General features: G+C 39.1%; 1 protein-coding gene and 1 long non-coding RNA gene across 2 annotated transcripts; both read right to left on the bottom strand.

Moving 5' to 3' along the window:
• Positions 1 to 2,346: 2,346 nt before the first annotated feature.
• LOC139434574 (uncharacterized) lies at positions 2,347 to 3,049 on the bottom strand. The gene is made up of 3 exons (XR_011643895.1): positions 2,998 to 3,049; positions 2,544 to 2,604; positions 2,347 to 2,432 (listed from the first exon to the last, which is right to left on the bottom strand). It is a non-coding gene; the product is annotated as an uncharacterized lncRNA (long non-coding RNA).
• A 1,448-nt stretch (positions 3,050 to 4,497) lies between these two features.
• On the bottom strand, positions 4,498 to 13,501 carry LOC117454084 (eukaryotic translation initiation factor 4E-1A-like). Its single transcript, XM_034093166.2, is given in 8 exon segments — positions 4,498 to 5,394; positions 6,106 to 6,245; positions 6,555 to 6,668; positions 8,026 to 8,089; positions 12,090 to 12,139; positions 12,141 to 12,186; positions 12,355 to 12,458; positions 13,391 to 13,501. Coding segments are annotated over 8 exon segments (651 nt in total). The 5' UTR covers positions 13,409 to 13,501; the 3' UTR covers positions 4,498 to 5,279.

The following is a 13,501-nucleotide window of genomic DNA, read 5'->3' as shown; positions in this document are numbered from 1 at the left end:
CTGGAGGACTAAACACGTGTGCTTTAGCATTTAGCATGTTAGCCACATCCAGCGTCCGACTTGGTCATCAGGGGAGTGTTTGATTTGGGTCACCGAGGTGGAGCATCAACCCAATATTATATACACACGTGTTGTTCCTTTGTCGAGGAACAAAACGTTGACCTGAAAACATAAGGACTTTCCTAATCATCATATTGTATTGTTTTCAAATGTTCACAAACTCCTTGGCAAGGATGCAACTGTACCCCCCCCAACCTATGCCCCCCATACCCGGCCATTAAAGCCAGCAGTGTCACCTGAGAGTGGAGCTCTGCCTCCTGTGGCTGCACCTCAGGGCTGCACACACACCCTGCAGCTTTAGAAAGAGGAGAACAGCAAGCTCTGAAACTGCTTACGGTATACCTCCTTTATTTTCCTTTCACACTCAGTTTAGCATGACAGTTTCATGTTAGGCCTACATCTGTTTTTTTGGCATGCAACAAAATGTAGCAAAGTACTTGAGATAAAAAAAGATCTACTACTTTATTTTACAGTAACGAGAGGATTGTGTTACTTGCAAAGTAGCTGCATGGGAGCAAAGATCTTCTGCCAGGTCACAAGCTTTAGCCCAGGTGGAGGATTTTGTGGCATCTTATAATAAGGGTTAGAATTAGATGGGTTATGTTTATATTTGCCTTAGTATAAATCCAACCTGCAATATTTAACACTGGTCAGCTGAGTATATCATGCAAAAAGTCTCCACGTAGGCCCTGCTACAAATTAGGAACACCATACACAGCTTGGAGAGGTTATATGCTTCTTTATGGTGCAGCATTAAGTGGATGCATGTCAGCCCATTATGATTCACGTAATGTACTTTGTGTGCATATGAGGGGGAAAGCATATAGGTTACAGTATGGGAGGCTTGGCTATGATTCCTTGAACATATGCTAATAAACAAACATCACAGTTTTCTTTGATAAGATGGGCAGTGAACTCCAGCTAACTCCCTGTAAGTCACTCTTAATAGCCACATTAGACCGACTTAATAGCAGCATTATTAAAAAGTTGAAAGTGACAGGTTTGTTCTCCCAGTCCTCATATTAAGGGACCCGATTAATACATTTTTGTGAAACCTTCTACTAATATACTTGTATACTCACCAGGACCAGCTGCAACATTAACAAGCTGCTTACATGTTAATGCATGAAACAATCTGAGTAGGAGTTTATTATTAATAACATATTTTACTTTAGTCGTTTTTTTAATGTAGATTTACAAGCACCTTTTACTTAAGTAAACGTTCTGTATAATAGTTGTACCCAGCGCCATATAGATAGAAGAGTTACGACAACGGAAGTCCAAAAACGGTTATCGTCACGTGGTTCATGTAGACGAGGATCGTTCCCGGAAGTTCATGGATGGCAATGTGAATGCATTGATAACAGGAGATAGAACTACGATTTTTGGTAATTATTAGTGAATAAAGGTTTTGATTTGCAATATTTATACAACAAATCGATATTTGTATGTATTTACATCAATATGTTTTAAAAAATAAAATAGAATTTGCTAATATTAAGTGATAATATTAGGATTAGTGTGAACAACTAGTTTACATGTTAGGCTAACAGTGCCTTAGTTAAAGAGCCTGTTGCTGTTTGATAGCTTTGAATTCTTTAAAACCAATATTATCTTCTTAAACTTGTATGGTAGTCAGGAGCATCACTTTCTAATGTTTATTGATATATTTAGAGGGAGGGGATCTAAAGTAATGCTTTAAAATTCAGATTAGATTAATTTCTACCATTTTCTTAAATTCATGGTAGTTTCAGTAATCCCCTGGTAATTGAGGACACAAGTAATCTAAATGACTTGTCATCTTTATGACTCATCTTTATGGCTTTCAGAAAGGACAGGAGACCGACAGGTGACTATCAAAGGACTAGCAGCAGCAGGAGCAGCATGATGATGATGATGATGTTAAATGTGTTGCTTTAGGAACATCCATTGCAAATACATGGAATTCAATAAACATTGAATAGCATATCATGCAGTTTGTCGGTGCCTTTTCCTCCGTGTTGTCCTGGTTTGCTGTGCTGCCTCCTAGTCGCCACCATGGTTTGCTGTGCTGCCTCCTAGTCGCCACCATGGTTTGCTGTGCTGCCTGGGGATGCTCAAATCGCTCCGAGCGGAGGAAAAAATGGCTGGCTCAAGTCAGCAGGAGCAATTTCACGACCAACAGCAAACAAATATTTGATGTAATTATATACAAACACTGCATTTTCACTTTTTCACAAAACTAAAACCACACCATTGGGAAAGCTTAATGTTTTGTTTAATACAAAAAAACAGGGAAAGGCTTGAAAAACACAGAGTTGAGACCCAGGGTGCAGGGTGAGGGTCTCAGTGCAGGTATTCAGGCTCCATTGAACCCCCCTCTGGTTCTTGTGCTGAAATAGGGAGTAACAGACAGGAGAAAGGGTTATACACACCTTTATAGCACACCTATTGGATGGGAAATTGCCTTGGGGAGATAAGGTGTTTACTTGTATTAAACTTACCTTGTGTTTTCACTCTCACTTAAGTCCCTCTCCCTTTGCCATCAATCCAGAATCAGCTGAGCTGCAACATTATACAGACAGGTAATAATCAACATAATCACAAGGACACAATATGGCTCTGCTAAAAACACTCACTCTTACACGCACCAAAGTTATATTTATCTAATATTTAACTCCCTCCACCCCCGCATACAATCCCGTTTAGAAGCCCCTCTTCTCTAATTCAACAACGTTGGACGAAATGACATTAAGAGAACGGAATTTACAATTAAAAGGCTGTTCAACGTGTGTTGCTAATTTGCTTCGGTATCCTATCTTAATCTGTTATCTGTAAACGTTCCCTAAATCTACTAATTTAGGGATAATCCACTGACATCCTTTAATACACATGTTCATTTTAATCAGATGTACTGATAATATCCGCAATATTATAAATCTTTAAACTTCTTCTTACCTTTAAAAGTCCGTCACGGACGGTCTATTATGCTGCAACTCCACAGCTCTGATAGCCTTGGCGCTAACTTCCGGGGAACGATTGAGAGGCTCCACGATCCGCCATTGCTGTAAAAAAGTGGTCCATTGGAGTGAACGGAGATGACGTAACTCTCAGTCTATATGGCGCTGGTTTTACCTAATCCAAATGTTAAGTATGCCTTTAAAGAGAGTGCATGGCTTTAAACCAGTCTATGTTTTTCTTGCATCTTCTTATCTCCTGCAACCTCGAGAGAAGCAGCATATTTATTTTTGCATCTGCCAATTACAGGTGTCAGCTCAGGTTAGCACTTCCATCTGTCACGCATCAAATCAACACACCTCAGATGTCAGCCCCAAAAGGAGATCTGTAAAAGGGCCAAGAAGGAATAAAAAAAAAACACTTGGCATAAATCAAAACGTAATGTCACTGCTAATATATGATTGATTTGATCAGTCTGCATCATTGTCTTATTCAATACTTTTTTAAAGGAAAAGATTAGGCCCACAAGATAATGTATTTATTAGTCGGAATGTCATACCATTTTCATCTGCTTTTCATCTCCTTGGTGCAATAATTGAAATATATATGCTTGTTTGAGCTATCATATCATGTAGGAAAATAATTAAATTATCCATCAGAAGATGTTATTACATTAGACAGTTAATTACATTAACATATTGTATCACATTTTGTACTCATCTAGAGGGACTATAAAACTGACACGCAATTGCTTTATGTAACACACACACACACACACCCTTGCACTAAATGGGCAAATAATCTCTTCGACCTGTGCCAGGAGGTTATCTGAAAACATCTGAGGCCTGAAGGATTTACTGGACCTGCAGTGAGTTAATTTACTTGATCTTGTGTTACAGCTGAACTGAGAATAGAACCACCAGAAAAATAAATCCACCAGGCAAGGTTTACTGCTCTTCCAATAGCCACAGTATGTCACATTGTTTTTTACCAACACCACTAAAAAGGATGCTTGTGTTTTGTGTGGTGAGGATAACTCTTAACATTAAGACCTTTTGAAACATCTCTGGATCTCTCTCCTAATTTCCCTTTAGGTGTCTATCATGTGAAAATGGGCCTTGATTGATTGGGTCAATTACAGGGAGGCTTATTTGATAGGAGCAGGAGGAGCTGTATTGCTATTCTTCTCAAGTAAGCGATCGATGGATGTCATAGATTACTTAAACCCCGTTAAATCCAACTGCAATTTGTAAAACCTAATAAAGGTCCAAAGGCAGAGACATAAATTACTGTAGCTACAACGCAAATCTCTTATATACCTTAAATAGGAGTTTAAAAAATGTGAACAAACCTAGCCTTACACAAAATATCAGTGTAGCAAAGAGATATACCTGTACTTTGCCCCAAACCACAACTTAAAGAGTTACCAAAACAAAACATTGTCATTACATTTATCAATCAGTTGAAAATAAAACTAAAACTTGTTTTAACATAGCCCACTTTATTGTACATGTTTATTTTTGTATTTCACTCCTTTGTACATTTAGGTTGTAACATTTAAGGCTCATATCAGTCCCTGCAAACACATACTTGTTTGCTTAGACCACCTACAACATTTTATCTGGAGTGGAAGTAAACTATGAAAACTTCATGTAATCAGTAGAGCAACACAACACATAACTCAGGTGACATAAGTTCAATTTTAACTGAAGAATGTACAGAAGAGCATAACCAACAATAAGTAGCAAAATATTTAGACTCTTTATAAAGCAAAACCTGTTAAATATATTTCCTGCGCTTCAACATTGATTCAGCTCTTTACATATAAGCTGCCTGAAAGGAAATGGGGCCATCTAGGAACTCTTTTCTGCAACATAAGGACATTTAAATAATTGGTCAAACTGAATAACAAATGCACAAAGATGTCAAAACATATTGTAAATTGACTGTCTGGAGTTACAGTGCCAGTGCTTTTTTTGTTCTTAAAGACAATAACTGACATACACTAAGGGGGGATAACTGAAATAAATTATTTACAAATATGCAGTTGCTTTTTGAAAATGAAATCTGGGCATCAAAACATCTTTTACTAATTTTAGCCCAACCACCACAAAAATAATGTGTTTTAGACAAAAGTAAAACGTTTCATCTGCACATACTCTCACCGTAAACACAAGCTTTGGTAAAGTGACAAAAGAAAAGCAAACAAATGAATCTTCACTTCAAATGGTTACGGAAAACATAAACTGGCAACTGAAAGACATGGATGAGGATTGTGTTCCTCAAGCAACAAACTTGTTCTTGGTGGAGGAGCCGCTCTTGGTGGCGGTGTCTGCATGTGACTGGTACCCGATGATCACTTTTTGAGGGACTCCTAATCTCTCTTTGTATACTTGTCTAAAAACAATTATGAAAGAAAAAAAAGGCAGAAAGAAAGATATTGCATATTAGCAAATGTACACAGAAACATTTCTACAAAATAGATTTCCTTCACAAATGCCTTTATTACAGAGCCACTGTGGCTGCGAGGGAGTGCGGTCGTCTTTCAACCAGAAGGTTGTGGGTTCGATCCCAGCCCATGCAGTCAACATGTCGATGTATCCTTGGGCAAGATACTTAACACTGAGTTGCTCCCGATGGCATGGCCAACGGTGTGTGAATGTTAGGTCCGAGAGTAAGGTACACTGCTCTGTATGAATGGGTGAATGACATGTAGTATGTAAAGCGCTTTGAGGGGTCTTAAAGACTGGATAAAGCGCTATATAAGTACAGTCCATTTACCATTACTATAATCTGCTGTAGCAAACTAGTGTGCTTAGGCTGTCCAAAAGATGCATCTTTTGCAACAAAGATTTTTTTCCACAGGTCTGAAAACCTGAAACACGATACTGGGGGTTTTGGTACCAGCTGTCAAATATGGAAATCTACTTCTGTACTGTAAGTAGCTTCGGAAAAAGAAACATTTTTCTACCATTTATAAAAAACTGGCCTAATTATTTAAAAAAAACACATTTGAGGTTTTTATAGGTAGGCATTTCCTTTACAATAAGAGAATGTATCTTTTTCGGCATCTATTTTTTTTAAATAGGTGTGGAATCTTTCAGTCACCCGATGTGTGTGATGGCATCTTTGTTCTCGTAGTCGGTGGTCCATACTGCTATTTTATCTCCTTTGGCGCGAACGTTTATGACGGCTCCACACACATCGTCACTGTGTTCATCAAAACCTTCACCCACAAGACACATGAGCTGCAAGAAAGAAAGAATACACCGATATTGAGAAGCAGTTCCTGTTCAATGGCAGTAAGTAGTTGATGTTTTTTTTCAAAGCAGACATTTTGACTTGTCAGATCAGGAAATGCACAGGTGTTACTAATACCATTAACAAGGGCTCCGTTCTACACCTAAAACCATATAAACAAAATGTAGTTCAACAGTCATTCATTCTATCGTTTACACCTGGACTTTTCCGGCTGAGATGCAACAAAATTTTCTAACGAAGGCCTAAAAATAGAACTAATCAAAAGGTATAGTCAGTGTGGACAGGCCTGAACACACCGTCTCCAGCCAGAAGTGATCCAGGTCTGCTCTACGCTGCTGCTTGGACAGAGTTATCAGCCAGCGGCCGCCTTTTCGGTTCCGTCCATCCTCCCACATGGGCTCAATCCCATCCTGCAGCAACATACAAGTTCAGAGCTTACTGCACTATACATCCCAACATATATATGAAATGAACAAAAGACAAGACAAAGGCAGAACATAGCTGTGATAAAAAAAGGTAGAAAATAGTAATCTATTATAGTCTAACTTCGACAACGCCCTTGACAAACTGACGTTGTATCCCTTTATACCAGGGGTGGGGAACCTCCGGCCCCCGGGCCGTATACGGCCCGCGAGACTATTTGGTGTGGCCCTCGAGATAATTTATAAACACACGCGAAAAAGAAAAAAATTAAAGAAATCTAGACCGCAAAATAATTTAACAAGTGAGTGACTGTTTTTCCTGGCCAAAGTCAGGGTCCTTGAACACAACACAAGCCTAATGTGTCATCACGTGGTATACTGTATGTCTCGTCTGACAGGGGTGCAGTTCTGACCGGGAGCACCAGAACGCAGCTCCGCTCCGGCACTTTGCAGTACCCATAAGGAGCCGTACACATGCTGCAGTTTTTGTGTGGCTGTGTCTTTAGTTGAAAGCCCAGTGGCGATCTGTTCATCTGTCATACTGATCATACAGTCAATAACGTTGTTGTTATTAGCATCTGGTTAGCTAGCTATGCTAACGAATCTAAGAAGCTTTTTCTACTACCAGTGAGGTAAAGGCACATCTTTATATGATCATTATAGTTATAAATAAATAAGAGAATAAAGTAAACCGGTATAAAATACTATATGACAGTAAAAAAAAGTTGTTATTAATAAACAAGAATACAGTTTGAAAGGAGAGTGATTTGTAAAATATCCATAAAGAAAAAGAAAATCTGTTTACAATTCTGTGTCATATGGATGTTGAGAGATGTATCCATAGATCTACTAATGTTGCTCTCAAAGTGCACCAGATTGATGCTTTTAACTTCAACATTTAAAAAAAAATCTTCCCGGGGAGCATGCCCCCCGGACCCCCTTAGAGGAGGTTAGGACCCCCCCACTTAAATCATGTTCACATGGATAGGAGTCTAAAATGTACATTTGCACACATCTTGTGTCCATATCTTTCTGTTTTGGTGGTTATGCCACAACCGAGCACGTGCATGCATGCGTGAGTCATGGCAAGATATCTGGATTAAGAGGTTGCTCTTTCTATGCACAGCATGAAAGAAAGGTGAAATGAGTGGGCTGTGATTTTAGTATTTTTAAGCAGAGGTCAATAATTTGTATGGCCCTCGGAGGATGTTGAAAACATTGAAATGGCCCTTGAGAGGAAAAAGGTTCCCCACCCCTGCTTTATACAATCCCCTTGCATCAGCGTGATATCTATAAACAGAGGAAGCCAAGACAAAACACAGTTGGTAGATAAAAGCACTCTTACCTTAAACAGCGAGTAGTCACAGCCAGACATCAAGTCACTGGGAAGCTGAATGTGATTGTATAGTCTAGGAAAGAAGGAGGATATTTTATACTGAGCTGCATTTCAAAAGAAACTTGTTTGGCAGGCTTGCTAAAAACATGGTTCAGAAAACTTTTCGCATTGCAAACAACTGACAAGTGATCAATCAAATGTATCTTGTTTCTATGGGCAAAGATATGTCTCATAATTATTTGTGTGAACATAAAAATAATGTGTGTAAATATGTCATTTGGAAATGTAAAACACCATCCACAAATGCATTTAAAAGATTTACAAACTCACAAATAAATGTGCAAGTGTAAAACGGATCTGCAAATACGCTAAATATTTTCACAAATACGCTAAAGATCTGTGAATATCTCTTTAACATTTACAACTTTCGATCCGGCATTTTGTATTTGTCGACCAAAAATGCGCTTGCGGATCTCAAATCTCTGCTCGTGGATCGTCTTTTTACACACAGAATTTTGAGACATATTTTCCGCCGGTCTCGGCTAAAATCTACTCGTGTCACTCGGTTATGTTCGGAAACCACGTGATGGCCTGCTGATGACGACATTTCCGCATGATTTTAAAGTAAGAGCATGATGGTTTGTTTAATGCTCTGTTTTTATATTTATAATGAGCAGCAGAACTTTAGATGCATTCTTTATCATCATCATCATCATCATCATCATCATCATATATCATCATCATCATCATGTTATAGTGATAGTTAGTTTGTGTTAGTTTATTGGTTCAATACAGCATATATCGAGCACATGCATTGATGTTGAAGTACAGGCTATACGCCACTTTCGGGTCCCGGGGGGCTACAGCTGGCAGCTGGCAGCCCAGATAAAACTCTTTCTTCATTGTTTGTTGTGTATTCAGTCAAGCGGGTCAAAGTTACAAAGCACGTCACATCTTATTCATTGGCCTAATTTTACTTTACCAGTGCAGTAATAAAGTCATCTGTAGAAAAGCACCGTATTTAGGTCAGCCTTCATAGTAAGGCTACATTAAATGTTATAATATTCATCGTGTCCTTTCTACTGTATATGCATATATTCCTGTCTATTGCCTTCATTTGTATTTAATGTTATTGTGTTTATACTTGTTTCCACACATTTCACAATTTGGGATGAATGAAGTGTCTGTCGGTCTGTCTACATACCTAGCCTACTAGTTGTTTAGTTTGGAAAGGTTGTCATTGTATTGCTCTTTACCGGCACCTGCAGAGCACAGGACTTTACATTGTACTTACAATTTTACATTGTAACTTTGACCCGCTTGACTGAATACACAACAAACAATGAAGAAAGAGTTTTATCTGGGCTGCTTCGCTGCCAGCTGCTCGCCCCGGGACCCGAAAGTGGCGTAGCCTGTAATTCAACATCAACGAAAGTGCTCGATATATGCTGTATTGAACCAAACTAACACAAACTAACTATCACTATAACATGATGATGATGATGATGGTGATAAAGAATGCATCTAACGTTCCGCTGCTCATTATAATAAAAAAACAGAATAAAATATGTCTCAAAATTCCGTGTGTGGAAAAAGACGATCCACAAGCAGAAATGTGAGATCCACGAGAAGAGATTTGAGATCCGCAAGCGGACAAATACAAAATGGATTCACAAATGCCGGATCGAAAGTTGTAAATGTTAAAGACATATTCACAGATCTTTTTTTTATTTGTGAACATATTTAGCGTATTTGCAGATCCGTTTTACACTTGCAAATGTATTTGTGAGTTTGCAAATCTTTTAAATGCATTTGTGGATGGCGTTTTACATTTCCAAATCACATATTTACACACAAATAATAATGAGACATATCTATGCCCATATGTTTCAAAGAACATTAACTGGCACAGATGTTAAAGAGCAACTTGCAGGTTTTTTTTTTTATTACTAGATTTATGCTTAACCTTTCCTGAAAATTACAATTAAAAAAGTTAATGCAGGATTTGATATGTTTTACAAGACAAAGGCCGTAATTCAGAGGGAAAGGAGCCGTTTTGAGCCCTGCTACTAAAAACTGCTTTTTTTTTTCAAACGTGATACGTCAAACGTGTCATACTACGTCACATGGGGGAGCAACTTTCTCGGACTCCTTCTCTGCCCAATCCGCGGTAGAGGTTGTAGTTGGTTGAGCGGTTGTGATTTAGTGAGCTGGTATTTTTTCGGTAATTTCACATTGCATTTCACCATTTGTAATCATGGTGAGCTTGAGTTTGCTCAGGACATGGAGTCCACAGTTTCCCTAACAGGAAAAGGACCAGAGCTAGCTTTTGTTCCTGGGTGCATTGTGCATCCACCTCCCTGCAGCACATACTCTCCACAGCTGAGGCCTATCAAACAAAACGTTTATCAGGAAACCGTATTACATCTCTCTCTCCGCTCCTCTCTCTCCCCTCCGGTACAGCACCGTAACGTAGTGTGGATTTGCATTAGGTAACGTGAGATACGGCTGACACTTGCGCATTCGTTTCTGTTATGGATCAGTATCAACAGTCCTGCCAGTAACGTTACTATATTATTATCAATACTACTTTAGTTATAGCCTGATATATGATAGCTAACTTTTAGGGCTGTCAGTCGATTAAAATATTTAATTGCGATTAATCGTATGATTGTCCATAGTTAATCGCGATTAATCGAAAATTAATCGCACATTTTTTATCTGTTCTAAATGTACCTTAGAGGAATATTTTTCAAGTTTTTAATACTCTTATCAACATATGAGTGGACAAATATGCTTTATGCTAATGTTTATTATCATTTGAACATTACAAATATTCGCCTCAATTCAACCTGGAACCTCTCATACAATAATACAATACAAATGGTGTGTGTGTGTGTGTGTGTGTGTGTGTGTGTGTGTGTGTGTGTGTGTGTGTGTGTGTGTGTTGTGATGGATCGTTGGAGCCATGTGCAACTCAAGGCATATGCTCGAACGGGAGCTGCATGGACGCTGCAATCATGTTGCCCCACTATCCGAGCTGAGTGTGCTGAGTTTCGTACAATGTCCCGCTGTCTGGCTTCCTGCATAAAGTCAAGTGCTCGGCGCAGTTGTCGGCGAAATGTCGCTCCTCTGCTTTCATTTAAACAGCTCTTTATATCCGTTAGCGCAGCTAGCTAGCACCAGATGCTAACAACAACAATGCACGTAAGGTCTCTCTCTCGCTCGGGCCACACATACACACACCCTCCCGGTCCTCCCAATAGCCAGTCGGTGCCTGCCGGTGAGCGTGGAAGTGTGGTCTGCCACAAGCGAGCGGCAGGAGCGGGGCTGTCATCATCAGCTTGTAGATGGTACTTTAAACTCGATGCGCTCTGAAACTACGGGGCGGTTGAGGAAAAAATAAAAAATGCGTTAATCGCGTTAAAATAATTAGTGGCGTTATTTTTTTTTGCGATATTAACGCGTTAACTTGAAAGCCCTACTAACTTTACAATGTTGTGATGTGACCGACGTTAGCTAACATTAACTGTAGCTAACGCCGGTCACTCACCAGGACATCTGCCCTGTTCTCCACTGGTTCTCCTCACACCACAGCTCCATTTCTCGCCGATGGCCGTTATTTCTTCTACTCCTTGGCTGCTCCTGGGCCCTTTCTCATTTCTCAAACTCCCCTCCTCGACTCCTATCCTCGATACTTAGTCCCGCCCACAGGAGATGCGAGCGGAGGAGCCGAGGAGGGGAACCGAGGAGAGGAGGGGAAGCAGCAGGCGGTTAGAGAAATGAGAACTCCTCTCCTCTGAGCGGTCATTTTAAAGAGACGTCCATTAATGATGACAGAAGGCATCATTTTTATACATCATTTTCCTACACATTTATTCACTGGTGTCTCTAACCTGCAAGTTGCTCTTTAAGGCTTCAACAAAACAAACTTTTAGAAGACCCAGTTTCCAAAATGTTACACGGCTTTTTGGTGGAGTGATACAGGTAATTACATTTAGATGATTAAAGTTGTCTCCCACTTTGCTTTCTATATATTTTACTAAGGTCACATATCACAAAGATAAACTTACGCCCAGAAATCTTCCACCGTGTCAACTTTTGAGATGAGCCGAAGGTTGGCCCTGCCATGTTTTGCTTTTGTCGTTCTTGAAAAACCAAAGAGCCCACCTGCAAATTAAAGAAGATTTACACAAATCGCATTTTTTCCCTTAGTGATATTTCTTATTCACAATTGGTTTCACAAGAAGAGATTCACACATTTCCTATAATACTATTGAATCTCATGGTGAGTAATACCTGCTTGACTGTTGATAGTGAATAGATCTTTGGTCTTACTTGTTTTGCAGTGGATGCTTGATGTATGATTCAGGACTCATAACCTTTTGAATGATGGTTTCACATTTGTCCTTTCCATGATTAGCAGGGACTGAAGACGTCAACTAGGAACAAAAAAGTACAACACATTAAAAGAAACATCAGAAGTGACGAAAAATGTAGTGGATTCTTCAAACAGTCATGTTATGGGAGAACATGTAAGACAACAAGAAAGGACAGTTAGTGTGGGAGGATAACATTTATTTTAGTATTTTTCCTTTCACAGATAGTCTCCGTTGTACTTCTTCTCTCAGTTTTACCTTTATACATCCAATGCTTCTGTGTATTCTCATTTGGTAATTCAGAATGTATTAAATATGTAATATTTAGATAAAAGTATCATTTGAATTCTTGTTTTTATCATCATTTTAAAATATTTAACATTTGACTAGACTGCTTTTGTACTTACGTGTTAGCAAATAATGTAGGCCTACTGTACACATTTTTTTTAAAAAGTATCTACACATACACCTTACCAAGTGACACGTGCAAGGACCATACAAAAATAAATGGTACAACTTAGAAAAGTAGATTGAAGTAACTCCAAATGAACGTAACCCACTGATTTGTCCCTCTAAAGTGGAACACGTCTTCACATAATGTAGCATTTTTTGCACGTTGTAAGAAGGCGTTCAAATTATCTGCCTATACTTATAGCATAAATCAAACAAACATTTTAAGTCAAGTATATTTGCTCACAGTGCTTAGTAGCTAACGTGTAGCTCTCTGTGTGTAGAAGTTTCCATGAGACGGTTGAACGGGTGACGAATTTTGGGTACAACATATTAGATAAAAAGCGCATATTTAAGCTAATTCAACGTCGTTGGGCTACCGAGTACCTGTGCTGCACAGAACGTAGCAGAACGTTTTTAACAGGAAGTTCTCATAACTGTCGTATTTTATCTGTAGCATTTATAACATAGGAAAACAGTAGTTTGAAGAGTTTAAGTTGCCCACATTGAGAGATTTAACCAACAGTGTATTGCATTACACTCACCACCAGAGCGGTCGCCATCTTCTGGATCAAAGCGATCCGAAAGCACGCTGAGCTTTTTGGCCTGTGTTAAAAAGGGTTAAACTAGCTGATTGGGCCACCTGGTACTCCACG

The sequence above is a fragment of the Pseudochaenichthys georgianus genome, chromosome 10 (assembly GCF_902827115.2).
Source record: "Pseudochaenichthys georgianus chromosome 10, fPseGeo1.2, whole genome shotgun sequence".
In the NCBI taxonomy this organism is placed as follows: Eukaryota; Metazoa; Chordata; class Actinopteri; order Perciformes; family Channichthyidae; genus Pseudochaenichthys; species Pseudochaenichthys georgianus.
Note: the sequence above shows the minus strand (reverse complement) of the source record. Positions and strands in the feature narration are given on the sequence as shown.